The 27208-nt window shown below is 44.4% G+C and overlaps 3 protein-coding genes and 2 non-coding genes across 6 annotated transcripts in view; 1 reads left to right on the top strand and 4 right to left on the bottom strand.

The window, feature by feature from the left end:
• Positions 1-480: 480 nt before the first annotated feature.
• RASL11A (RAS like family 11 member A) lies at positions 481-1808 on the bottom strand. Its single transcript, XM_042867687.1, has 3 exons — positions 1666-1808; positions 1451-1587; positions 481-1019 (listed from the first exon to the last, which is right to left on the bottom strand). Exons 1-3 carry the CDS (start codon positions 1784-1786, stop codon positions 576-578), a joined length of 702 nt encoding a protein of 233 aa, XP_042723621.1. The 5' UTR covers positions 1787-1808; the 3' UTR covers positions 481-575.
• Positions 1809-6773: 4965 nt separating this feature from the next.
• Positions 6774-11259, bottom strand: RPL21 (ribosomal protein L21). Its single transcript, XM_042867688.1, has 6 exons — positions 11163-11259; positions 10168-10246; positions 9555-9616; positions 8533-8645; positions 7724-7874; positions 6774-6904 (listed from the first exon to the last, which is right to left on the bottom strand). Exons 2-6 carry the CDS (start codon positions 10232-10234, stop codon positions 6815-6817), a joined length of 483 nt encoding a protein of 160 aa, XP_042723622.1. The 5' UTR covers positions 10235-10246; positions 11163-11259; the 3' UTR covers positions 6774-6814.
• On the bottom strand, positions 8339-8471 carry LOC122178442. Its single transcript, XR_006178334.1, has one exon. It is a non-coding gene; the product is annotated as a small nucleolar RNA SNORA27 (small nucleolar RNA).
• On the bottom strand, positions 8854-8929 carry LOC122178437. Its single transcript, XR_006178329.1, has one exon. It is a non-coding gene; the product is annotated as a small nucleolar RNA SNORD102 (small nucleolar RNA).
• A 14485-nt stretch (positions 11260-25744) lies between the features above and the next one.
• USP12 (ubiquitin specific peptidase 12) overlaps positions 25745-27208 on the top strand; it is a 36028-nt gene continuing 34564 nt past the window's right edge. For both annotated transcript variants that reach the window (XR_006178191.1, XM_042867689.1), the window contains exon 1: positions 25745-25890. Coding sequence is in view for 1 of the 2 variants with exons in the window: in XM_042867689.1 (XP_042723623.1) it covers positions 25843-25890 (48 nt within the window). In the remaining variant the exon portion in view is untranslated. The remainder of the gene's footprint in view (positions 25891-27208) is intronic.

Here is a 27208-nt window from a genome sequence, read left to right as displayed (position 1 = left end):
GGATGGGACTACAATGCAGCAGATCAGAAATCAGCATGCTGCTAAGTGCATGTCATTGCTCAGCTGATTGTAGGTGCAGGAAGGAGGAAAGATGATAACTGGAATTATTACAGTCTTATCTTTTCATGTTTAATATGGCTTTTTTTTGCTTTTCCTTTTTTCTCCTAAGGCTGGCTGAGCATTTTATACGGGCGTTACATCAGCACCATGCCCATCTTACAAGCAGAAAACCAATGCCTAAAGAACTCACTTGAGCAGAGTACAGCAGCAAACCCCAGCCCACAAGAGAGCAGAACCAAACCTCCCGGCAAATGCAAATCCCCTTCTCCAACCATCTCCATTCAGTTGCTATGCAGCCCTTTCTCTCTTTTTCTTCTTCTTCTTTTTTTTTTTTTTTTTTGGTAAAAATAACCCATCACAAACAAAAGAGAACGAGAAGGAAACCGCACGCTCCAAAATACTTACGTCCATACCGTTGGCATTAGTACAAAAATAAAGATTTTTTTTATTATTTATTCACTAGCTTACAAAAATATAAAGTCTGTGGCATCCCCCCTAGACCCCCGGCAGCAGCTCTATTTGACTCTGGGCGACAGCGCCTGCTTGAAGCGTCTCTTCAGGTCCTGCATGTTGGGGGAGCGCGGCCGCGGGATGACGGTCGGGCGGCGGCGCTCGGCGTGCTGCAGCTTGCTGACCTCCCGGCACAGGTACTGGAACACCTCGCAGACGCCCTGCAAGCTCTCGCTGGTGGAGATCTCAAGGAAGAGGCTGCCCAGTTCGTTGGCCAACTGCAGCCCCTCTTTGGCCTGCACCTGCCTGGCGTGGAGGAGGTCCGCTTTGTTCCCCACCACGACGATGGGGATTCGGGCGTCGGGATGGAGCTGACGGATGTGCTGGTGGAGGGGACGGACCGCCTGGTAGCTGCCGGGGTCTGTGATGGAGTAGACCACAAGAAAGCCCTCTGCCCACTTCATGCACCTCAACAGCGCGTCCGGTGCCTGCACACAGTCCTCCTGTACCTGTAGAGGGACACAGCCAGGGCTTGGCACAAGACTTGGCATGGGGCTGGGAGCACCCGGCCCAGCACAGAGCCCTGCTAAGGGGGTTGAGCTGTGTCCTGGGGGGACTCGGGCCAGCTGTTTCCTTTTTAGGAAACAGACGCTCATAAGCTGAGCTCTTGAGTGGCAGAGAATGGACCGCAGCTGAGCAAAGCACAGCGCAGGGCATCCCTTGAGCGAAGTGCGGCTCAGTGGGTAGCAGGAAAAAGGGCTGAAAGCCAAATCTGCCCAAAACACGGCTTCGTGACCCTGTACAATTCAAGGGTTCTGAGCCGTACATTCCGGCCAGCGAGGATGACCACTGGGAACCTCTGTGACCCCCCTCCCCCCCCCAAAGATTTTCGACCCCCCGCTCCCCGATCCTCGCGGGTCTGGGCCGGAGCCGCCCGTACCTGGAGGCAGCCCGGCGTGTCCTGGATGTGCACGGCCACCTGCTCCCCGTCCAGCCGCACCAGGCGAGAGTACAGGCTGCCCGTGTTGGGCTCGTAGTCCCCGATGAAGCGCTTGGTCAGGAACCGCACGATCAGCGCTGAAACAGAGCGGCCGCGTTAGGACGGAGGGATAGGGAGCACAGGGGCGGACGGAGGGACGGACAGCCCGCACTCACCGCTCTTGCCGACGCCGCGGGCCCCCAGCACTGCCAGCCGCAGCTCGGCGCCGGGCGGCCCCGGGGAACACTCGGCGATGGGAGCCAGCAGGAAGGGCTGGGACATGCCCGGCAGGCGCATGGGGCCCGGCTCGTCCCCGCTCAGCTCGGCAGCGCCCGTCTCGGCCCCCGCCGCCCGCTTTTAAAGGCACCGCCGGCACCGCCCCGCAGCCGCCCCCGGCAGCACCGCGCCGCCCACCGCCTCCCCGCGGCACCACGCGCCGAGCGCTCCCGGATCGCGGCGGATCCCGGTTTGCGTCCGCCCGTCCCCGTAGCGCCCGGTGGGCGCGGACCCCAAGGATGCTGGGGAAGCCTGGGCAGCGATGGGCCCGGAGAGGCTTTGGGGTCTCGGTGGGTTTGTAGGGTGTGGCTCCAGCCCAAGTGGTGACGGAATCACAGAATCATAGAATATCTTGAGTTGGAATGGATTTACAAGGATCATCGAGCTCAGCTCCTGGTTCCCACAGGTCCTGCATTATGTGTCACCTCGCAGCTGGGCTCTCGAGTCATTACAAGGGAAACAATTTAGTCTTTTATCTCAGTTATGCATCTGGATGCATCCCTCCGGTGTCAAAATCCCAAAGCCTGAAGCCCCAGCCTTGCAGATCACGAACCATCAAGCTTCAAACACTCCACTTGACCCTGGGGTTTGAAATAAGCTTAATAAGAAATAAAGTTTCTGAGGAAAGTTGATCCACGCCAGGCCTGAGGTCACAGTCCAACAGGTAAATGAGCTTCGAATCCACTAACAGCTCAAATCCCTGTGTGAACCATTGCCTTGGTATCCCCAACACCACCCCTCCAACACAACACTTTGCAAGGATAGAAGTCTTGACAAGTTGAATAGTTCATTCAAGGGATGCTCCATTTTTATTGCTGTCAGAGAGATAACACAAGCCAGCAGGAAAAAGCACAGAGGATGGCACTTCTTCACATGCCAGGCACTGCTGTCACCTTCCTCCCTCCGAGAGCACAACGTACACAACTACAAATCACACTGTTCTTGACTTTCTCTCATCCTCCCTTCTACATTCTCCCTAAGCCCAAGCAAGTGCCCAGATGCCATGTCTGCTCAGCACTTTTTTGGGAACTTCCAGTGACTCAAGAGCTCAGGAGAAGGCTGCCAGAGCAACACCACCCACCCCGTTCCGCCATCACAGAGGCGCTCCCAAGATAAGCCAACCCCTGGCACCATTGGGATGAGAATGGGGAGGGCTCCCTGCACCCCACAGCACCAACTGGCCCCCAAAACCCACACTCTAGCCCATTTAAATTCTCCCTTTGTGGCTCAGAAACTCCACCTGGTAACACCACCACTGTTCTGTACTGAAGGGTTATGTGTGATTCCCAGCAGTTAACATCATCAGTTAAAGCAGTCTGTCGAAGTTTGTTATTGTTTGTATTACTCCAGTGTCCAAGAACCCCTACAGGAGCATCAAGGCCATTTTTAGCCCCAGATTGCTTCTGAAATCTCTCCATCAACACTCCCCATCATGCAGTTTCCCTTTCATAAACAAGGTTTCTCCTCTATCACTAAAAGCTTTTGGTTTCCAGAGGTTCATGCTATTGTCATCTGCTCCCATTGTCATGCACCACCACTTGTCTCTGGCCTTGTGCACGCTGCAAACACAGCCTATTTTTAAACATTTCTTTATAGAAGAGCTATCAGGGTACATCCAGCATGCCCTTGAAAGAACAGCATTAAAATGAGTCCATTCCAAGCAGAAGATTGCCAGGTGCTGAGCTGTGAGAGCAGCAGCACTAAACATCATCCCCATAACTTGAGCTCCTCTTGCTCCTGGCCAGTTGCAGAGCTCAGGGTGTCCTGCCCAATGCCCACACCCCAAAGGACAAGGGGTGACAGTCACACACTGATGTGACTGAACAAACCAAGGCAGAACACACCGTGAAGCAACTCCTTGCCATGGCCGAAGCCGTTTGGGCTCAGGTTGTTCACATGGCAGCTCAGATCAGCAATGACCACAGAGCAAGCCCCCCTTTGGACATACGGGCTTCAAAGCCATTCCAAGGAATCTCCTTCTCAGCTGCAAACCCTACTTGGTAGCACCAGTCTGTACTGCTCTGCACAAGTTGTCCCATACTGCCAACCCTACAGTCTCTGTAAGGCCTTTCATACAAAGACCATTCAGCCCAAGTTGTATTCCCGCCCCAAGCCCTTCTGGCCTTGAGCACCTCCGGGAATGGCAGCTACAAGCCCTGGGCTTGGCTGGCAGGGGATCTTGAGGATGTTGTCTTGATGTTGTCTTGATGATGTGGGGCAATGAGCAGCAGCCACAAAGCTTCCCTATGTGCAGGAACACTATTGAGAACCTCTGTTGTGAGCTAGCATGCGTGCATTGCGCCCCCATGAGTTTCCAGTCCACATTTGAGTGTGGCTTTGCCTCCCATTTCTAATCCTCATTGGTCTGCGGCTGGCCAGTTTGCAAAATGCAGTTTGCAGTCTGCAAAATGGTGACTGACAGCTCAAGAGCTACCACCCAAAGCCAGACAGCAGAAAATGGAATCAGGAGCTTCACCCAGAGCTTGGCAGTTTCTGGGTTCCTGAGCTGTACAGGTGCTGAGCACAGGAGCTGCACCCCTAGACAGTGCTTGAGCCAGGACAGTTATGAGTGCATGAAATCTACCAGCTGCAACCTGATTCTTAAACAGGCATAGGTACCTTTTTCCCATAAAGGCAAATTTGCAGCCCCAGAGTGCCAACACACAGTGGGGAACACCAGCAGCACTCCTTAATCATAAGGCACTTCCCATACAAATGGCAAGCCCAGCTGAACTGTGCCCTTCCTCACACACCACGAATTACAGGCGCCCTCCGCACCTCAAGGTTTCTGCAAAGGCCCACAGGAGGACCTGTGTCAGGACAGCCAAGATCACATCCTCTGACAGGTGTGCTCACACAGCTCTCTGCACCCTCTGGACCAGCTGGGGCCATCCCGACACAGTACCCATGCAGGATACCATCCTTCAGATTATGATGCTGAGGCACAGACTGGATCAAGGACAAGACAACGTATGTCAGCATTTCTTTCTATCACTAAGCCGGAAGACTACAGAAGCATTCATTTGTATGCCCTTGTGGCAGCTGCCTACCTGCCTACCCCCAGGAATGTGAGATGTCTGCACTTTCCTTGTTCCTCAGGCACAGATTCTCTTCCCCAGTCCTTTCTGCCCTTTCACTGACCGTTCCCACTCACACAATGCATTACCATGCATCACACTGCCTACAAAGCCCCCAAGAAACCTCAGATCTTGGCACGAGTGATGCACGAGATGAAGGTGACAGCTCAGGTTTTCCTGTGTCTGAGTATTCAGCAGAGGAGGAAGGGAACCAGCTGCAGTAGTTCAAGGCAGTAAGGACTGACACACCTCAGCCCTCACCTCTGAATTAGGCTGCCTGGAATGCACAGCACCACACAGAAGCATAACAGCTTGTGCTGGTCCATGAGCACTCCACTCTCCACCTGTTGTACAAGGGTAATGTGACCACCAGCTCCAGAATGGTAAGTCTGAATTGTCTGCAAAACTGAAATTGCACTAGCTCAACTATCAAATCTATAGCTTCGCAACCTTCTCCAGGAAGTTTTCCAAAATCATTGTGGAACAGAACAAAATTCACAGAAGTCTGTTAGGATAAGCAGCTGCAGCTGCCACACAAAGCTGCATGGCTTTGCTGGGTAGGCACAGCCGTCAGGATAGCTAACTGCTGATCACAGCAAGTGGGTCTAATCCATAGCAGCCCAGCAGTAACCAGAAGGCAGCACCTACAAACACATGACAAGGTTAAGCCTTTGCCAGTCTGTCCTTCCAAACATCCCAGCAAACCTAAAAAGGCTCTCTTCTCTCGCAAACCCAGTTTCATTTTCCATCACTTCTGGGAATGCAGATGAAGGAAAGCACGCCCTCCTGCTCTTCCCAGCCCACACAGATTTCAAACAGACACTCATGATCAGCTATTGCCTGCACAGCAACCTTCGAAATCACCAAGATGAAGTGGAAAACTCCAGAAACACAGCTCCCATAAAACTTGGTTTAAAACTACCCAACACTTATTCATGGCTGATAATGTCCCCATCAGGATGATACAGCAAATCCACTCCCGTCTTCACAGTAAAGTATAAAATAACTCACAAAAGCATGCATCAGGGGGAAAACAGATGGGAATACCATCCCCAAAGAGCATTCCCATTAATGCATCTCATTTAACTCTTACAAACATAAAGCCTAATGGAAAATGCCCACCTTACAAGTCAAACATTTATTTCAGATTGCTGTGGAAGCTCCCAAGCCAAATAAGCTGATAACAGTCTACAGTTTAATATACATATCCCACTGCTCCAAGACAAATGCATTTGCTCATAAAAGCTGAGTGCATAAACACCAGCAAAAGTTAGCAGTCCGCATGCTTCCTTCAGGTGAAGGCAGCATACTCCACATCTAACATGCAATGTCAAAGTACCACACTGCCATTCTTCATCAGCACATGAACAGGTAAGACTTGTCCCATCTTCATCAAGGCACTTTAAGCAGATTCTTCTAAACTATTTAAGAATGCATATTGACTCTGGGATGCCCTAAAAACCCTTTTACTGGCTACAGTGGTGAAACAACCGTCTTCCCATAGCCATTTCTCAAGAAGTGCTTTGAAAAAAACATTTCCCCAATTATTCCTTGGTATTAAACTGAGGCCCTTCAGCCAAAAGCTTCTATTGATGGTATCTGAAACCAGCTGTTTTCCCATTAAAAGAAAACCTTAACCTTAAGAGACACCGTACAGTTCTTGCTATTTGCTCTCAGTTCGCCGGTGAAATTATTCCATGTCCTCTCATATTACCTCACTAGGTAATCAAAGGAGGATGATCATCATTGAGCAATAGCAAATGTCAGCATCCCCAAGGTTTATGGTCTACATAAATGACTAAACTGATGAGCAAAAGGCGCCGGTTTTTAACAACCAAGCACTATGTAATGTAAGCTAAAGAAATAAGCTTAGAAAAAGTTTTCTAATAATCTCTTTAAAAAAAACTGCAAAGGAATCAGCCACAATCACATACACTTGTCCAAAAACAGATCTTTATTTTTCCAACATGCATTACGCCATGAATTCATAGGGAATTGGCTCCAGCAGCTCTGGGTCCTTCCCATTAGTCCTCACAAAGTGTGCTTCTCTTGGTGGAGCAGGCTGTAAACAGAAACAGAAAGAACTCAGGGCACAAAAGCTCAAAAGAAACCTTACACAGAAGTTCTGTTGACAAATTTAATGTATTATTATACAAACATCACAGGAATTCTCTCTCTAAAATCTGCTTCAAATACTAGCTGTAAGAAAAGGAGTCTGCTATCAGATTTGACTTTTGCTGCTGAATGAAGACAACAATTCATCTGCAAGTTACTAATCCAATTCAACAAAAAGTACCCTGTAGTTCCAGAAGCAATAGCTACTACCTTCCCTCTGAAGTCCAGTCATTCACTTTTAACAGTTTCTGCTGCAGCTAAATTCAACTAAACCAGAGACAACATCACTCTTCTAGAAACTGGCCACAGCTTCTGCTGCTGATTAGCAACCCTCTAGTAGCAATGCCTGAACAGGAAGCCTTTGCTCATAGGTAAAGGCATCAGTTTCATCCAGGAACAGTACAGTTCTGTTCAGCCAACAAGCATATCAGACAGCTCAGATGGAGACATGCTGCATGCTGTCACTATACTCTAAAAGAAGGAACCTCCTACAAAAGGAATAGAAACAAGTGAGGGCAGCTACAGACACCTCCAACACCATCTGCCATAGACCTGGATTTCAGCTCCATTAACATGTTTTGTTGGTGGTGCTTGTCTTTTTAAACAGACAAAAAGTTCTGTTTACAGCCTAATGCTTTGTTGTTGTGCAAGACAACATTTTAGTCAATTGATTTGGCTCTAGGTGGCTTTTAGTTTCATGCTTTACTCTGCTTTTCTTTTTAGCCAATTGCATCAAAAATGTTACCAACTACAATGAAAACATTACCTGACGTTTCAGTTGAACCCAAATGCCTTTTTCTTTTGCTTCCTTTTTCTTCTTTTCATTCTCCTTCACACGCTGCAGAAAGCTGTCTCTGCTCTTGGAATGCTTGATATGCTCAATACGCACATTAATTCTCTTGGCAAGAATCTTACCCCTAAGAAAAACGTATCAGCTTTTAATGCACTGCACTTGAAAAACAGTCCTTTCAAAGGTAGTTTTATGGCATTTACGTAAGTCATCCTATAAGCTCAACTGCAGATCATTCTTCTTCAAATGAAAATCACTCAGAATACATTCCTGCAGATGTAAATTGGATAGTATTTATGTAAGTGAAAGCTTATTAGCATACGATAACATGCTGGCAATTTAGGATTAAGTTGCTGGAGAAGAAGTAACCTTAACCTTATACTATACAAACAAGTTAACTATTACCAGTGTACTTCAGTCTCACTCTTGAAAAAAGCAGCATCTTTTTCTGGCAGAAGTGTGTGGAAAATCAGATGAATACAGCTGGATACGACCACAAAATAGTATTTGCAAGTCTTCAGTATAAATGCGAATCAGGTGAAAATCCTCATTATGTAATTACGTCATTAAGTGCTGCTCAGAAGAATAAAGAACTGTTCCCTCTGACAGGATCCAAGACAAATGACCTCCATTTGCCTGGGTTTTAAAAGGACATATACTTTACCCACCTTGAATGACCAATCAAGACAAAAAAGTGTCTAACTGGCAAAGTGAAAGGAGGGTGCCACTACACATCAACTCCCCCCAGAACAAAACTTTTTACACTAAGAATTTTTGTTACTTACTTAACTTTCTTGTTAACAATAACACCCACAGCGTGTTGAGTAACATTATACACCCTTCCAGTCTTGCCATGGTAACACTTGTGAGGCATACCTTGTTGAACTGTACCCATACCCTGTTAAAACAAGAATGAAGGCAGAGCTTTACAAGTTTTGGCTTAAAAACATTAAAGCAATGCCAGGGGCTTTTATTTCACAAGTTATTTAAACAGAAATATCAAATTATTCCAGACTTAAACGTGCTCCTTTTTGTTCATACCTTTGAATTTATTGCTACACATGTTACACCTAGAAACTATTAAATTCTTCTGTGATCATTCCAGTTGCTTTCAGTGCCGGTGAAATGATTTGATCACTTTGCTTTCAGCAAGCAATCATAGGAGACAATCATCATCAAGCTCCAGAATGTCAAGAAGCAGTAATTTTGAATGGCGTAGTTCTGCAACAGTCAGCCCCATAAACTACATGCCAGCTTCTCTGTGGCTGTTATAATTTGGTGTTTCAAACTGAAACTAAAGGATTCAATAAAGCAGGAATTTTCAGCAAAACACTTTCAGAGCTGACACAACACATTTCGGAAAGTACAGGGCACGCCATTTAAAATCAACTAGAAAATAATTAATGGGAAATGATACTGCATAAATTATGCAGCATAAACTATGGCTCTTCTCAACAGAGCACGCAGATCAGGCAAAAGTGAGTAACTACTAGAATGACAGCTGTGCAAGCAATGCCAGTAGGCAAAATGCAACAAGTATTAGATATGGCATATTTCACTCACCTTTTTTCAGCTGAACTGACAGTTCACAGTCTAATATATATTATACATATAAAAATAGGTGATGCTGAAGCATTAATATTGGCTCTACAGCATTGCTGTTCCTGCACTACTTTGAAAGTAAGAAGCAGATATTTGTATTGACACACGACACAAATAACAGAAAGGCAACCACAAAAAAAAACCAAACTAGAAAGTGATGACACTGCTTCAGGTATTTTTAATCACACTGCATCACAGAAAGTACCTTGATATCAACTATATCGCCTTTCTTGTAGATGCGCATATAAGTAGCCAGAGGGACAACTCCTGTTGAGAGATACAGATGTGGATACTATGAAGCTCACATTTCACACTCAAAAACATAGGAAAAGAGAGGAAAAGAGAAAACAGATCACACATTTTAAAATCTTTAATTAAAAAAACCACCTCAAACTCAGAATTAAATCTCAAGAAGGTAAAACAGAAATCAAACTTCTTTTAAGCAGTAATTATCTCTTCATATACTTCAGATTAAAAACCAAACCAGCAATAGCTTTATATTTATTTACTATATCACTAAGAATGGCTGCTATCATGGCTCATTGCTAAGAGGCAAACTGTATGTTTTAAGTAAAAATAAAGTTTTAGGTCTTGTCTTCACCTTCAAATTCATTTTCAAGTGATGACTGCTTGACCTCAGAATGCTAATACATAAGTTGTAAGAGCTGCAAGTTTACTTTCATATCTTTCTGTGGATTTCTGGTCTAAAGTGTCAGATATCCTTTGATTTAATCTGTCAGTTCTATTACTACCTGGGGATTGCAGACACCCAACAGGTCAGTAACTTAAAACTGTAGTGCTCTCACTACAATACTCACCATGTTTGCGAAAGGGTCTCGAGAACATATAACGAGTTCCCCTCCTCTTTCCCTTTGTGTTCGTCATTTTCGCTGATTACTGTAAAAATGAATGCAAATTAATCAGGACGACTGGTTCATTCACTTAACATGTGACCAACGATATGTCCAGGAAATTCAGAAAAATTAAACTCTTAGACCTGATCAGAATATACTGATACCACTTCCAAATGGCAGGGTCAAAACAAATAACATTACTAGACACTGAAAGAAAAAAATATCCAGGATCTACATAAGATTGTAATAGAGGCTACATGGGATGTTAGCTAGTCACCTAGCCCTGCTTTCTTCTCAAAACTGACAGCAAACGTTGCTCAGGGCTTTGCCTGGTCCTTCTGAAACCCTTTAGGAATGAAGGTAAACTACAGCACAGTCTCCCTGCACAGCTTATTTGGAGGCCTGATCCGATGACAAAAACGTGTCTCCCCGCATCCAGCTGGAACTGCTCTCACTTTGACCTATGCCACTCATCACAGCATCACCTGAGTCAGAAGGGAGCCTTAAAGGCGCTCTGGTCCAACTCCCTGCAGTGAACAGGGACACCTACAGCTCCATCAAGCGCTCGGAGCCCCGTCCAACCTGACCTTGAATGTGCCCAGGGATGGGGCACCCATCGCAGTTCTGGGCAACCCCAGTGCCTCGCCATTCTTACTGTACAACTTTTTCCTTATACCCAACCCAAAGATCCCATATGTTAGTTTGAAACCATTTTCCCTCATCCTATCGCAACAGGTCCTGAAAAGAGTCGATCCTGCCTTTTCCATAGCCCTTCTAACCCTCTTTCCCCTCCGCAGCCTTCCGGCCCGGCGCGCCGCCTCACACCGCGCCCCGCAGGCCGCGGCCTCCCCGCTCCCCCAGAGATCCCCCACCGCGGGGCTCTGCCGTCCCCATGCCGAGCCAGCCACCCCACCGCCAACACGGCCCCTCCAGCCGCCTCCCCGGAGCCGCGGAGCCACCTGAAAGCGCCCACCACGCTTCAGCTCGGCTCTGCCTGCACTCACAAGATGGCGGCGCGGGCGGAAAGGAAAGAGGCGGCGCCGCGGCCGCCCTTAACAGCGGGGCCTCGGCGGGGCTGCCCGCCCTGCGCCTGACAGAAAGCGTGTGGCGGGCTGCCTGCCTGCCTGCCTGCCTGCCTGCCTGCCTTCCTGGTTGTTGCTTAAAGCAATAAATAAAAATATATTTGATCCGCTTACTAACTTCACAGCTATTCTGACGTTGTCCTACAAAAAGTGGGCCTAAGCCCTTTCTGTCAACATTTACAGTGAGTTTAATATTCATGGCCGCAATGGCTGTGGAGGATGAGGTGCGCTGTCAGGTTCTACCCGCAGAACTAGTTGGCGGAGCGTGTTCTGACACAGAGGGGCCCTGTCTGTGCACAAAATCCATTAAACTGTTGTAGTTGGAAACACACGGACTGTATTCCAGCTCCACACTATGAGAAAAACCCAACTTGATACCTCTGATACCTGTGCAAGGCAAATGTGTGCCATTCAATAAGCATTCAGCCCAGGTGCCAGGAAGCGGTCCTGGTTTGGGTGAAGAAATGCATCGGCAACAGAGAGAGATGTCGGGAAGGACATCAAGCAGAATGAAGACAGGAGGCCAAATCCAATCCTAAGGCATTATTGAATGAAGAAAGATCACTATTTTCAGTGAGCTGAACTCCTTGCCCTTGCCAGTGATTTTCATAAAGGATACATTTCCACATCAAGCAGGAAAGAACGAGAAAGAAACTCCACATGTTGAAACGGATTTCAGCATACAGAGTGTGTAAGCATAATTCATAAAGGAGCAGCAACTGTGGACTGGATTGATCTCTGCTTTACTTGGGATCCAATCAGACTTTCAGGATTTGTTATGGTTTTTTTTCCCCTGAATAAATGGTGTGATGGGTTTATTTGAAATTTCAATAATGTTCTCATTTCTAACATTTATTTTGATGCTCAACATTTCAAAGAAACAGTTATATTTCAGAATTTGTTACCATAGATCATTTACTAGGCAAGCAGGCAAGCAGATATAGGGGAGATCTACAGCTCTGTATCTTGACTGCATGTGCTCCCCCCACTGCCCTGATTCATCTCCTCAGAAACCTAGCCTGAACTGCAGGTTCAAACTGCAGTTGTAGGATGCTAATTCCAGTTTCTCCTATACTGTACATTAAGAAGCTGGTTCTGCTTGAGAAACGTAACATCCTCAAGATCAGGCTGAACATGAGTGGCAACGCCCAGCTTAGCATGAAGATCTAAAATCCAATGAAGATCACAGGCTGGTGCTCTACCCATTGCTGTACTTTGGAAATCTCTCTACGTGCTGATAAGACTGAATTTCTGTCCTTGTCTTGCTGACTTGAAGGTAGAGCAAATTTGAAAAGTGCTGGCGAAAGGAGCTTGAAAGGTAGGACCCATTCAAAGTGAGGGGTGTGAAGACTAGGTAAACATGAATTTATTTTTCAAAGTGGAAAACATGCCGGAAAAACATGTTCAGTCACCAAGTTCCCACAGTCAGGATTCTGATATCGTCTTTGGGAGAGTCCCATTTTCTTTTCTTTTCTTTTCTTTTCTTTTCTTTTCTTTTCTTTTCTTTTCTTTTCTTTTCTTTTCTTTTCTTCTCTTCTCTTCTCTTCTCTTCTCTTCTCTTCTCTTCTCTTCTCTTCTCTTCTCTTCTCTTCTCTTCTCTTCTCTTCTCTTCTCTTTCTCTTCTCTTTCTCTTCTCTTTTTTTCCTGACACTTCCTTGCAGCATCTGCCTGAACAACAGCTCTCTCTAAAGAATAAATGAGCTATGATGATTCTGCTTGTGGGGTTGCCAGGAAATCTTTACTGAATTTCTAAATGCACAGTGGGATCTAGCTTGTTCTTAATCTCAGAGGACCAAATAGTACAAAGATCTGGAGTGTGACATCCATTTCTGTGAGGTTATTAATCAGAGATGTGTAAAGAATTTAAATAAATGAGAGTTTGTGAAGTGCTTTGATGTGAAAAATATATTCCACTTCAGTAGAGTGTAGATTTCCCATGTGTCTACATAACATATTCTTTATATGAAAAACAAACAAAACAGAAAACAAACAAAAGCAGCTGATTATAGCTGGAGCAAAAATTTTAAAAATAACTGAGATCAGGTGTCAAATAAAGAATATAAAAATTTGCAGTTGTAATGTGATGGAAAGGCAAACCCAAGAGTTTAAAAGGGAAATCAAGATTATGAAATTGATTGTTTACCACATAGCAGGCTCCCATCCACAGAAGTGCTGCATTTACCTTGCACTATTGATCAAAAAGATACTGTTCAAAGTTATGTGTAAGTGCTGAAGTTGATCCTGTCATTCTAGTGTTCTCTCCTTTCAAAAAGATCCTCTTAAATGGCATCTCAAGGTCATATTTTGTTCCCTTTCACAGGTCTCTTTAGCACCTCAATGATTCTGGTTCTAACAGCCTTCTTATTTCCAGTAATCTGTCCAATTCCTCCACGAAACCCATTCTGTAAATATTAAAAGCCAGAGCCTAGTTTCCCAGAGTTTAAGTCAATAACATTTGTACTGAAGCAACCAGTTGCCTCCAAAGAACATGACTGTACAGACAAACTCCTTGAACGGCTCGCTGCGGAGTTGCCTAAGCGCTAACATCAGTGTAATAACTGAGCTGCATCACCAGTGAAGCATTTCATAGAGAGAGGGACACAAAACAGTGAGAGTGTGCCCTTGAGAGAAAAGGAAAGGCAAGATACAAAGACCAAAAATTGTGATGAGGCCAGCACATCACACATTGGAGAAGGTTTTCTGTACATTGCTGCTTCTTGTACATTACTTGCTAATTCAAAATGGTACTAGACAGAGGTAGACAGGAATCCAAACAAAATATTTTACCATTATCTCATAAAATCTGCATAAAATATGAAATACTGAACAAATTCTGTCATTCAGGGGCTTATTTGAATAACATGGCATTCTATGTATATCTATACATGCAATAACTGCATTATTGACCATTAAGAATCATTTGGAACATAATCATTAGGAACATGCACGGAGCTTGTTGTGTAACTGAGACCAGCTTTTCATGGGTACCAAAGAGTATAGTCCATTTATCAAACTTCATTTGAAAAGCAATTAGTGACCCTTTCCTCTCTTACTAGTGGAGTGGCTTCTCAGAAAACCAGTTTCATTAATGCAGTTTTTTTTTCTCAAACTTCTCCTAAGTGCTGCTGTGTTTTTGAGGTCACCTATCTCTGTGTAACCTCCTCTGAGCCCAACCCATCTAATCAGGAACAAACAACACCTCATGTTGTTAGCATCAGCTTCACTGTGTACGTAGTTCTGAGTAAAGGTGACTAGCCACTCATGGTAATCACCAGCTCTGCCAGCCAGATACTATCTACTGTTCTGTTGTAGAGGAAACTGACCTGCTGCCAGCAGTAAATCTGCATAATGTGGGAATTTTTGCTGGCATGCTTTTTTGATAATGTACTGAAGTATATAAGGTATTGAAACATATAATTAATTCTAAATTATTATTTTTTCTTAATCTAATTTTTCACAGTTGCTCTTAAACCCTTCCCAACCCTCTGCAGCAGCCACTGACTACAATTTGGGAAGCAAGGAGCTTAATGGTTGGAATCACACTGCTGTTTTCTGTTTGTTTATGTCTGAACTGTTATGAACTTATCCTGAAGAATAAAGATGTTTGCCCTGACTTTTTTTCTGTAATTATTAATACACAAGAATGCTGTTCCCCTTACACCTCTGTTCCTCTAGGCTACATAATCCAGGCTCTTGGAGCCTCCAAATGCACAGCAAGCTCCACAGATTTGCTGCTATTCCCACTCATTGCTCTTGAGTATCAGCGATCCGAACTGTAAAAACAGTCCAGCTATCTTACAGTACACTAATTATTTCTGAGACATTTGCTCTTTTTATCGAATCCATTAAATATGAAGCCCCAGGGGCTGATTATTTATTTATTTATTTATTTGGCCCTAAGTGTTTCAGTTATTGCTCTTAACTTGATAACTGAGAACTAAGAGACAGTTTTTTAATCTAACTCCCATGCAGTGGCAGACCTCCTGGTGACTGCAGTGGCACCAAGTCAGTTCTTAAATAGTAATGATTTTGCTTAGAAAAAACTCTCGGTGTCTTTAAAGATTTTTTTTTTCTGTAAGGAATAAACAGGCATGGACAGAATTGACTATTAGTCAGTGTAATATGGATTGGCCAAAGCAAAACAAGTACACTCTAGGAAAAAATTCAGGCTGGCTGGTAGGGGCCAGTCTTAGTTACCCTTTTTCTTATCTGATTTCTAGCGTGTGACTGTTTTATTCACTATAAAGTATAACGGAGTATATTTAACAGAGCACAACCTACGGCCATTATTTTTTTTTAAGACAGGCTTAACTTTGGAGGGAAAAGAGATTCAGCTTTACATAGATCTAAATATGCAGCTGAAATGTAATACCTGACATCTGAAGTGTAATACGTGACACGGAGCATCGTATATAAGAACAGTTTATTGTAATGGCCTACTGAGTTTGAACTGATGAAATCTCAATGAAACTGCATTATAAAAACAAGTGTGGTGTGTTGTTTTCTTTTGTTTCATGACAATTCTCAGATGAGCTTGAGCATGATACATAATTGTTGAATGTGGTCAAATCATTGGAGGACAGAACTGCTATTGAGAGGGACTGACAGAGACTGGAGAAATGGAATGACAGGGACACTGAGGTTGAGGATAGACAAATGGAAAGTCCTGCTCTTAGATTTTAATAATCCAGTGCAACAGAACAGGCTGAGAGCTGACTTCATGGAAAGTCGCTTTGCTGAGAAGCACACACAAGATGAGGAGGCAATCCAAGACAGCCAGCATGGCTTCACCAAGGGCAGATCATGCCTGACCAATCTGGTGGCCTTCTGTGATGGAGTGACAGCACTGGTGGACAAAGGGAAGGCAACTGGTCTTGTGCAAAGCCTTTGACATGCTCCCACACCACATCCTTATCTCTAAATTGGAGAGCTATGGGTTTGAAGGCTGGACTGTCGGGTGAACAAACAATTGGTTTGATGGTTGTAGCCAGAGGTGTTGTTGTCAACAGCTCTATGTTGAGATGGAGGCCGGTCACAAGTGGTGTCCCCCAGGCGTCCATCTTGGGAACAGTGCTCTTCAACATCTTGATCAATGACAAAGGCAGTGGGATTTGAGCGTACCCTCAGCAAGTTTGCTGATGACTCTAAGCTGAGTGTTGCAGTTGACACAATAGAAGGAAAGGATGCCATCTCGAGAGAGCTGAAGAATCTCAAAATGGGCACATAAAGATCTAATAAGGTTTAACACATCCAAGTGCAAGGTGTTGGGTCAAAGCAATCCCAGATATGAGTACAGACTGGAAGAAGTACACACTGAGAGCAACCCTGTGGAGAAGGATTTGGAGATCCTAATGGATGAAAAGATGGACATGAGCCATCAGTGAGTGTTTGCAGCCTAGACGGCCAGCAGTATCCTGGGCTGCTGTCCAGGCCTGGGGCCTCCAGTACAGAAGGGACACAGAGCAGTTGGAGCCCACCCAGAGGAGGGACACAAAGGCGATCAAAAGGCTGAAGTAGTTTGTGAAGATAGATTGAGAGACTTGGGCTTGTTTAGCTTGGAGAAGAAAAGGCTGCAGGCAGAATCCGTTGCAGCATTTGAGTAAATGAAAGGAGCTTACAAGCAGGAGGGGACCAACTGTTTACACGGTCCGATAGTGACAGGACAAGAGGGAATGGCTTTAAAGTAAAACGGGAAATTTAGCTTAGATGTTAAGAATACATTTTTTACTAAGGTGTTGAGGCAATACAACAGGCTGCCCAGAGAGGATGTGGATGCTCCACCTCTGGAGGCATTCAGGGCCAGGTTGGATGGGATCCTGGGCAGCCTGATATAGTGGTTGGCAACCTGGCCCATGGCAGAGGGGCTGGAACTAGTTGAGCTTTAAGGTCCACTCCAAGCTAAGCCGTTCTATGATTCTATAATTAATTCCATGAAAAACATCTGAGGATCCTGTCAGACAACAGCAGTGTGCCCTTGCTGCAAACTCACCTACATCCATGACTATTGACCAGCACAAAAAGGATCTATTTATCTCTGTTTTGGCACTTGTGAGACCACATCTTGAGTACTGTGTCCAGTTCTGGCCTCCCCAGGATGCAAAGATGAAGATATACAGGAGCAAGCCCAGCAGAAAGCCAGTAAGACATTAATGGACTGAAGCATAGGGACATAGGAGAAGTTGAGAGGGCTAGCTTTGTTCAGCTAGCAAAGAAGGCAGAGGGGATCTTCTATATCTGTTTTCCACTGTGTGATGGGAGAATACAGGGAAGGTGGAGCCAGAGACCTCCTGAGGTGCACAGTAGAGGATGAGAGGCAACGGACACAAGTTAGAATATGGAAAATTTCTGACTCAAAATAATGAAAACATTTCTATAGTAAAGGTGGTACAAAACTGAGCTAAATTGCTAAGAGAGTTGGTGAAATTTACACTCTTGGAGCTATTTAAAACTTGACTGGACATGGCCCTGAGCAATCTGATCTAGCTGCATTTGTTTTTGCTGAGTATTGGACTTACAACTTCCATAGATAGCAGAGATTGCATTAGTCTATGATTCCAACTTTGTAACACTGATAAAGTAAAAATGTTTATGGAGTACTCTTCTATTTTATAAGCACTCTGTGAATTTGTATTGGTTTATTGGCATCCAAGGTAGCCATTTGTATTTCTCTTTAATTGTTCTAAACAGAGTCCCTAACATCATTGTCTTTAATTGCTTATGAAATGGCAAACAATCTTGCTGGAGGAAAGGGCCTTATAACATATTTCTAGTTTTATTTCAAGTAATGTTTTCTATTTAGTCTTAGCTGAATTCCAGTAAGCATAAATTCTTTCTTCAAAATACACCACATAAAATTCACTTTTCTGTATGAGTACATAAAGACAGTTGAATGATATTCATTTTAAGTGCTACCAAATGCTCTTTTTAATAATGTATGAAGTAACCAGAATTATTGCAAAGTCAAGTGCTGAGCTGATTGTTGTGAGTCTCTCAGCAAATGTCTTCTTGTAGTTGTACGTATCTTCAGATGAGTAAAGAAAATCCTCTTCTGCCTTCATAGATTCTTCTTGAAAGAAAAGAAGAATCAAATACAGAAATAACAGGAGTAAAAAATGCTGTTCTCTGCATTAAGGCATTTCACATATGATTACAGTTCCACTTATACTTTTTCCTAGGTGCTTTTGCAGAGTTGAAATTTGTGCCATGTATGCATTAGCCTTCATTGAGTGATTTCCTTTTTGCAGCCAGCCTCCTTTCCGCAATGGGAAATGATTCTTAACATTTGCAGTCCCAGATGTGTCAGTTTCTTAAATCATTAATCCAAAACAAAATCAATGATACCACAAAATACAGCAGAATAGTTGCATTAAAAAAAAAAAAAAAAAAAAAAAAAAAAAAGTGTGTTTTATTTTCATAGTGTTTTGAACATTTTCAGTATTCTATTATCACATCTTTCAGTTTTCTAGCTTATTGAGCTAGGAACTCATGTAATCTTCATCACCTTACTCCAGGGACTGGGATCTATGAAGGGAACTACCAGATATCACAAGGCTTATGATAACAATTAGAGTTGGCTACGCTCTGACGACCCCTGTCATTGAGACAACATCTGTTCTCAACAAATATGTACAGCCAGAAAAGAACAAAGTAATGATGAGTCAAGGAGAAGTGAAACTGAGAATTAACAAAGGATAAGCTTGACCAGTCTATGACCAACCAAAAATAACCTTGACCAACTTTCCCATATGTATAATGGGAATAATAGCACATATTTAAGAAGCACATACTTATGTTAAAGATCAGTCCATTAATATCTGTGAAATGCTATGGAGATCTTAATGGAATATGCAAAACAGTAACGTGAGCTAAACAGCATCTGTGCTGTTCTAAGGCAGCCACAGCCAACCTGTGAGGAAGAAGCAGTGCAGGAAAAGGGGCAAAATTGGGTAAAGGAAAAGAAGGGCAAATGGCAAGAAATGCTGTAGGGGGGCAGAGAGAAATGAAATTGCAGGAGAAATGGATTGAGGCAATGAGGTCATTAAGGACAAAGAGGTGATGCCTGGGTTACTGCACTGTAAAGGCACAGGGTGCTAATACACACAAAATTAAGCACTGTCAGTTCTGATATACATGCAACAATCGATCTTATATTTTTCTTTGTATTTTCTTTATATTTTTCTTTGCAAACCTAAATTATAAGTATAACCAGATGGCAGCATTTAACTGACCGTGTGCAGGTAAAGAGGGGAACTGTGGGTCTTCCAGGGTGTAAATCTATCAAGAGAAAAAAATTAAAATCACTTTACTTCTATATTGCTGACAAAGAGAGCATTGTTTAAGAACTGATTGCAACACACACTTGAATAATTGCATTAGATCAGTGGAAACACAAAATATTGCTAACTGCGACATATGTTTCTATTAAAACAGAAATAATGAACCACCCATTAGTTTAATGAAAAACACAGACTATTAACAGTAAATGCTCTTTAACAACTTGATTATCTCCAGAAAGCTGTTTTGAGTAATTTTTCCACCCCCTATTGATCATTTTTTCCACTACGTGCTTTTCCACTATCTGCTATGTGCATGCTGTTTTACATATTCCTCCTCAGTTCCTTTTGCATCTTGGTACTGTAACGAACTGATTAGTGGAGGAGGCTGAGGGCTGAAATGGCACAAAGACTCTTTACCTGGGGGCTGCCTGTTGTCATGCTGTGCGTCAATGTTGTTATAACATGACAGCTGATCTTGCTTTTGGAGAAATGCTGCAGAGATCACAAAAATACCGTCTTGCTGACTGTAGCAGGGAAGCTTTGCCAGGTGTTCTGGTAGAGAACACATGCACTGAAGAAGGATCCTATACCTCACTTCTAGTAATAGATTTTCCAAGATAGGTTTAGCACACACATGAACTGTCATTGACTTCCAAGGTTTTTGTTCCATAGAGAGTGAGCTGATAACAATGGCTCCTCTAGTGCATGTGTCAAGGATCAAATCCATTACCTTTTTAAGAAATCAATAATAGTATTTCATTACAATATTAAACTACCCCATTTTTAAATAGTGGCCCTGTTTCTCGAAAGAAACCTGCAGAGGCCTCTGCAGCTGTTCAGAACAGTATCAAAAAGCGTACAGTTACTGTTTTAACGCCCAGTTTGTGTCCTTTCATCCCATCAAGATCACTGGGACCCAAAATATACAGATTTCTCTTGCAGTATATGACAGTGTTTTTCAAAAGAATTTACTGCTATATAAAAGGGCAATTTTTCTAAGCAGAACCCCAACTTTTTTGAGTCTAGAGACTGTTGTTTTCAGTACAATTGAATTCTTCTATTTTATAGTCTTATAGGACAACTGTCTTAACTGATGTGTGTTTTAAGTGCTGTTGATAGAAATTTTTATTCAGTTCAGTAGCATTTTTAATTTATTGTATTTACTTTCCCTTCTAAACTTTAAACTTTTCGGATGCTGAAAATCCTCTGTATAATAAAAGGTGAATTATTTACCAGCTGCATATGTAGCAAGGTGATCCATATGAGTTCAGCTGCGAAAAAGGCAAGTATTAAAGTAAATTCATCTGTGAACTCTGCAAGAAACAAATATTACGCTCTGCTTAAAAACAAAGCCACACTGATTGAGGAAAGCTTTGGTTTCTGAAATAAGGTATAAATCAACATGAGCCAAACTTACTCTGCGTGAGAACTCCCCTTCACCTATCTTTTCCTGTTTACAAAATTTGTCTAATAATTCTCATATATGTCTAATAATTTCTCATATTTATTTGTAAAATATTCCGATATTTATTGATGAAAAGTGGTAAGGAATAAAATAATATTTATCTTAAGTACAAGCTTAATTTTCATAAATTTTATAGTCTTCCATCATTGTATAGTTTTCTGTGAGAAGAATTTCTTGATGCCTTGTTTATAAGTGAGATTGAAGTTCTTATTTTTAAACAATGAATAAAATGTGTTGTCTCACCTGTTGAAATGCTTGCCTGAGTCCTCCCATGTTCAGTCTGACAACCATCACTCCCTGCCATGGCTCCCAGACAGCTTGTACAGCTGTCCTGAACAAAGCCTGATTTCCTGGAAATGTACTAGAACCATAATTTACAAATACTAATTTACTAATATAGATATTGAAGTATTTTCAGTCAGTCCAAGATGATTTGATATAACAGCACTTTTGAAATATATTTCTCATCAGTGTCCCTTGTTCTCAAGAAGAATCCATTTTCACTTACATAATGTGTTAAGTTTCCAATTCTGTGTAATTTGCATTCTGCTTCGGGTTTTCTTGGAATTATGGAATAGAAATTGTGGAAAAAATCTTTCATGTCCCACTCAATTACCTTGTAGCATAAGTCCTGTAATACTTGTTGCCTATAAGTTAAAGTGTATATTTAGAGCAGGGCTGGTTACTCCACCATGAGGATGGTGGATGACCTTCACTGGGCTATGTGTCAATCAAAATCCAGCTGGTGAATTCACGTGGTCTTTTTGCAAGAGCTATCTGGATCAAAAATTATGAGTTTCCAAAGCAAATAAAGAAGTATACACACAAAGCAGCCTTCTGACTTGAGAGCCAACTCTGCTGTGAGCAGGAGGTTGGGCCAGAGACCTCCAGAGGTCCCTTCCAACCAGAAATATCCTATTATTTTATGGCCCTATTATGCTATGATCTTTTGGTCACACTACATACTAGTCCAACAACAGATGCAATCTGTCTGCATTCAGATACTGCAGCAACAGCCTGACTGGCTGGTGGTTTGACTTGTTAGCAGAGTGGAGAAAGAGATTCATGGGACCAGTCCTGTTGACAAGCAACACTAATAAAAGCCTGATGTTCCTCAGACTCAGCAAAGCCTCCTATTGTTGCAGAGATGAAACAGGCACAAACATACCTGAACTGCGCTGATCTTCAGTTTTAAAATCTAGCCTACCCACTCACCTTTGAGTAAGCTGGGCTGCTGCCAAACCATGGGATTATGAAACAAGGAGAGGCACAGGGTGAGTGGCAGCAGTTCACACTTGTTATGTTTTCTCTTGCTCCTCTGTATCGATTGGTGCCTCTACACATTTGGATTATAAAATCTTCAGAAGACAGAATGGATTTTCTCTCAATGTCTTACATAGAGTCTACTTAGGCAAAGGACTTTGGCCTCTGATTTTTGTTTCTAGGTATCATGGTCATTCAAATATTTTGTAACAGCTACACAGTGTGAGAGACTTTAGAGGCAGATAAATGACTTGGCCACTTTGAACTCTTAATTTCTTTTCATTTACCACTCCATAACACAGCTCACATCTGCAGGCGTGACCTGTTCACCATATCTTTAAGAAGCTCTGCTTGTGCCTATACTAAAACATTTGACTAGAATGAATTTACCATGCAATATAGATCTTATGATAACCCTGACCTTAATTTCCCATTTAGTCACTGTTTTTCTCTTCTTTAGATCATATAAATTTTGCTTTCCTGTTGCTGAAAACAAATACTATTTGTTTTCCTCATTATTAGGATGGACAATTCTCATGCTCTCTTGCCAGCTCTCCAATCAGAGCTGCTGAATAAGCTGAAGTCTTCTCTCTAAAGCACAGGGTGTGTAGTCTACTGCTATCTTCCTGTGGTCGTCTCAGGATCACAGACACCTTTCCTCAGTCACTGCAGCAAAGGCTTTGGTGACCAAGACACCGACTGCCACCCACATCCCATGGTTCTGCCTTGCTGGCATGGCAGATCCAGCTGCAATCACCTGTGGCTGGCCCATCCAGTATCAATAAATCATCTGCACCTTTCAGAAATCTTGACTGCTTGCATTGTGATTGTTGTGCTTATAGCAGATGTCAGGTAGGATGAAATCCCTCATCAGTCTGGGATCTAAGTCTCCCTCAAATTCCTTACAGAAGACTTAATTTGCCTGATGAAGTGATCTGTAACAAACTCCCACCACGTCATACTTGCAGAGCGCTAGTTTCTCCTGCTTGCTTCCCAGTCTGTAGGCGTTTGTGTGCATACCCTTGAGGTGGGTGGCCTCTCACACACCCTATTTCATCATTCCTGAGGTCTCTTATTCCCAACATGCATGCTGCACCATTTTCTTACTGCCCTTGACTACTGTTTCTTCTCTTCCCTCTGTGTTGCCATCTCCCTTCCCTGTTCTTATCTGAAAGTTCTCCTAAGGCTGGCAAAGATGCTTGTCTCGCTTCATCAGGTGGACTTGTCTCTCCTTGAGGATACAAGATAGAACTGATGTCTTCTCTCAGACAGGGTTTGTTACTGTAATGATCTATATGCACTACCAGAACTTGTAACTGCTCTCAGAGCTCATTCTCCACAAATGTGAGTGTGTGTACACACCCACACACAATCCTGGTCTACCCTATCTATATTGGTTAAAAAGAAAAGGATAGGAGAGGAGAGGAGAGGAGAGGAGAGGAGAGGAGAGGAGAGGAGAGGAAAAGAAACTTAAAATTCTTTTTGCCCTAAGGGCTTAGTCATGACAATTAAGTGATGGTGTCCAATCTCTGCATGATTTCAATTTGATCACAATGCAGCATCTCAGTTTACACACTGTTGCTGTTTTCAATACGCCTGTACTAATTCAACATCTTTCCAGCTCCTCTGCTTAGTCTCCAGCCACAATTAGCCTCATACCTGTCAGATACAGGCCAGCATAGCCATGTATCCCCCCACGTTTTTTAAATGTAGATCAATATTGCACAATATTTAAATTTTCTCTTGGTGTGATCTGCTCTGTGTTTCCAACTATATTCTGCCCTATAATTTATAGACAGATAGAAACTTCAAGACAATCTCTGGCTTTCCATGACTGCCTTTCAAGATTCCTTCAGTTCTCTATGGCCTTCACAGTTTCACTCAAAGTCACATAATTGGTTGCAAACTGAATTATATCTCAACTAATTGTACAAACTTCTGCAGTAGTGAAATAACATTTTGCAGTTTTGTGCCATATTGTCCTTCTGCTATCTCTGAGCACTTTGTTCTCCTGGGGTTATACAGGAGTATGTCCTGCAGCGTGGCTGACTAATACTTAAAGCAGTCCTCCTACAAATTTATCTTGCAGCTTTGAATTTCAGTAGATGAACTGCTGGATATCTGATGGCTTGATGTGTCTAGCTGGTCAAATATCCTTTCTTGCTTTTTTTTTTTTCCTCATAGATGGCCAATCCACTTCTTTTGTTTCTATTTCTCATTCTCTTGATGCTGTCCTCCCCCATTGTTTCTGTGGCAACATTTACAGAACGCAGTCATCCAAGAAGCACTCATTTTCTCAAATACTATACTTTTGAAATATACACTTCTAGACCACAGCTGTTATATAAAAGCTCAAGAATATTTCACGTTTCAATAAAGAGTTCAGACATAAAAACTTTTTAAAGTCACATTTTTTATGCTTTAGCTGAAGGAAAACTTATTCTTTATTCCCATTAACTTAGTTGCTAAGGAATGTTTACTTCTGAGGATCATGGAACCATAGAATCACAAAACAACAAATTTGGAAGGGACCCACAGGAACATGGAGTCCAACCCCTGGCTCCAAACAGGACCACCCAAAATCAATCCCTGTGTCTGAGAGCTCTGTCCAAACACTCCCTGAGCTCCAGTGCTCGGGGCTGTGCCCACAGCCCTGGGCACGCTGTTCCGTGCCCACTGCCCTCTGGCGCAGACCCTTTCCCTAATATCCAATCTGAAAAATGGATCATAATTTGGTTTTATAGATATTAATGTATGTTTTTTATGGTGAAAGTATGTCTTTACGACCTAGGTCGCCTTATGCATTATGATTTGTAATGCATCTCAATCTGCTCCGTGCTTCCATATATGCAAAAAGACAGGGTGGAACATGGCTAACGTAGACATAAACATCTTGAACGACTCATCCAGATTGCTGCTGCAGTGCACAGAAGAAGAAACACGTCGAGGAGATGATTCATCTCATCCCTAAGCAGACACCTTGAGCGGCTGATGCAAGCATCGACTCTACGGGTCAACTTTATTTTGGAAATAACAGAGGCCAGGGGAGTCGGTGCTAGACTCGGTGAAACCTCGGGGCCATTAATCCAGAGACAGCGCGAGGGAAGCAGAGAGAGCCGGAAACGCCCGGAAAAGAAAAACTCGCAGCGCCCAGACACAGCCCTCACGCCCCACCGCTCCACGCACACCGAGGCACGACGCCCACGCCTCAGGCGGCCGAGGCCCCGCCCCGCGCATGCGTGCCCTGCGGCGCTCGGCGCGGCGGGAGCCGGCTCGGGGGCGGGGCCGGGCGGCGGGCCGGGAGGCGGCCGGTGACCCGGCGGAGCGAGGGCCCGGCGTGGGGCGGGGCGGGCTCGCGTGGGCGAGGCTGCGAGGCGCCGAGTCGTGAGTCGTTCGTACGGCCGTTGGGGGCCCGCCGGGCTGCGGGAGTCCCGCGGTGGGTGCCGGCGGGGGCGGTACGCTCTGCCCTCCTCATCCCCTCCTACTCTCGCTCGGCCCGGCCCGGCCCGGCCCCGCTCGGCGCTGTGATTGGGCGGAAGATGGCGCTGGGCGGATGGAAATCCTAATGACGGTCTCCAAAATCGCCTCCATCTGTACCATGGTGAGTGAGCGACTAAGGGACCGCGCCGTTCGGAGGGGTCCGCGGGGCGGGTGGTGGGGCAGAACCGCGCTCCGTGGGTGGGGATCGGGGCCAGCGCAGTTAATCGGCTTTGGGAGGCTGCACCCAGGGGAAGGGCAGAGCTCGGGGGCTTTCCGACGGAGGCGCTCAGGACAGGGTCTCGTCGGGAGCCGCCCGTGCCTGCCCATCCCGGGCCGCGGAGCCGCGTGCCGGTGCTGCGCGGGGCCGTCCCGCTGTGCGCCGTCCGGCAGCGCGCGCTGGGACTCGTGGGCACCGCGCCGCGTCCTGAGGGGCTCCGGGCTGCGGCGGCCCTTGCGCTGCTGCCACGGGGGCGGGAGGAGAGAGCGGAGGGGAAAAATAGCCTCTGCCTTTGGTTGTTCTGTTGCTGGGTTGGCGTTGTAACGTGCCGTGATTTTGAGCAGTGGAAAATGCTGATGGGTGCGTTCTGGACGCCGATTTATGATTTTCATAAAGCTTACCGCAGAGAGGCTTCGGTGTCTCCAGCGGGCATTGCAGAGGTGGCCCGAGAGAATGTGGAGGTGGCTCAGGTGGGCGCCCCCCGGCTGGAGCAGCTCTCTTTGCGACGTGGGAGATGACAGCTTCTCATCTGAACTCCAAGGGTCCGATTCCCTGAATGCAGGAGCTGTACGCCAAGGTTTTTGTATGGCCAAATGAAGGAACAGCAGTTCTCGTTCTCTGGAGCGGTTACATTTCAAACTAGACTGTGATTGATCCTTGAGCCTTTACCCACAGCTGCCTGCTGGACATTCTGTCATCGTAGACTCAGTGCCAGTCCCTTGATTTAGGCCCAGTATGGGACTTCACTTCTCTACTTGTAACAGTATGAAAGCTGTAGGTGTGGATCACCCAGGCATATGGTTGAAAATTTCCTGTGTGTGTAGTTGTTGGTAATGGTGTTTTGTCACTGGCATACAAATCAGTACCTGAACAATTTTTTTTCAACTAAAAACCTCGCAATTAATCGTCTGTACCCATGAAGCCGAAATTCTGATGTCAGTGAGGTATTCCTTGTCCAATTGTAATTGTGTATTCTGAGGTGGATAGACCCCAAGCATGAGATTTTTCCTGTGCCTTTTCTGGTGCTTAAGATTTAGTGGTACTGCAGGAGAGAGGACAGCTGGCTCAGGATACCCCCTGTAAAAGTTTAGCAGTTCTTAATATAGGAATTGGCTGTTTCAGTGAAGGTAGCATGGAGAGGTACTTGATATTTACATAGGAATTGTTGAGAACGATGTGGTTATGGCCAGGCAGATCTTTTAAATGTTAAGGAAGTCATAAT

Source organism: Lagopus leucura, unplaced genomic scaffold, assembly GCF_019238085.1.
Source record: "Lagopus leucura isolate 7727_CA_CO unplaced genomic scaffold, USGS_WTPT01 Super-Scaffold_100001, whole genome shotgun sequence".
Taxonomy (NCBI): domain Eukaryota; kingdom Metazoa; phylum Chordata; class Aves; order Galliformes; family Phasianidae; genus Lagopus; species Lagopus leucura.
This window is presented reverse-complemented; position numbering and strand designations above follow the sequence as displayed.

What these genes read in the sequence shown, in the direction of transcription:
- RASL11A (XM_042867687.1), bottom strand. Translation starts at nt 1,786, where the DNA reads ATGCGCCTGCCGGGCATGTCCCAGCCCTTCCTGCTGGCTCCCATCGCC. An exon ending in CCGCGGCGTCGGCAAGAGCG is followed by an intron (nt 1,588 to 1,665) that starts GTGAGTGCGGGC and finishes GCTCTGTTTCAG; the next exon opens with CGCTGATCGTGCGGTTCCTG. An exon ending in ACACGCCGGGCTGCCTCCAG is followed by an intron (nt 1,020 to 1,450) that starts GTACGGGCGGCT and finishes GTCCCTCTACAG; the next exon opens with GTACAGGAGGACTGTGTGCA.
- RPL21 (XM_042867688.1), bottom strand. Translation starts at nt 10,234, where the DNA reads ATGACGAACACAAAGGGAAAGAGGAGGGGAACTCGTTATATGTTCTCG. An exon ending in GAGACCCTTTCGCAAACATG is followed by an intron (nt 9,617 to 10,167) that starts GTGAGTATTGTA and finishes ATCTCTCAACAG; the next exon opens with GAGTTGTCCCTCTGGCTACT. An exon ending in GCGATATAGTTGATATCAAG is followed by an intron (nt 8,646 to 9,554) that starts GTACTTTCTGTG and finishes TTGTTTTAACAG; the next exon opens with GGTATGGGTACAGTTCAACA.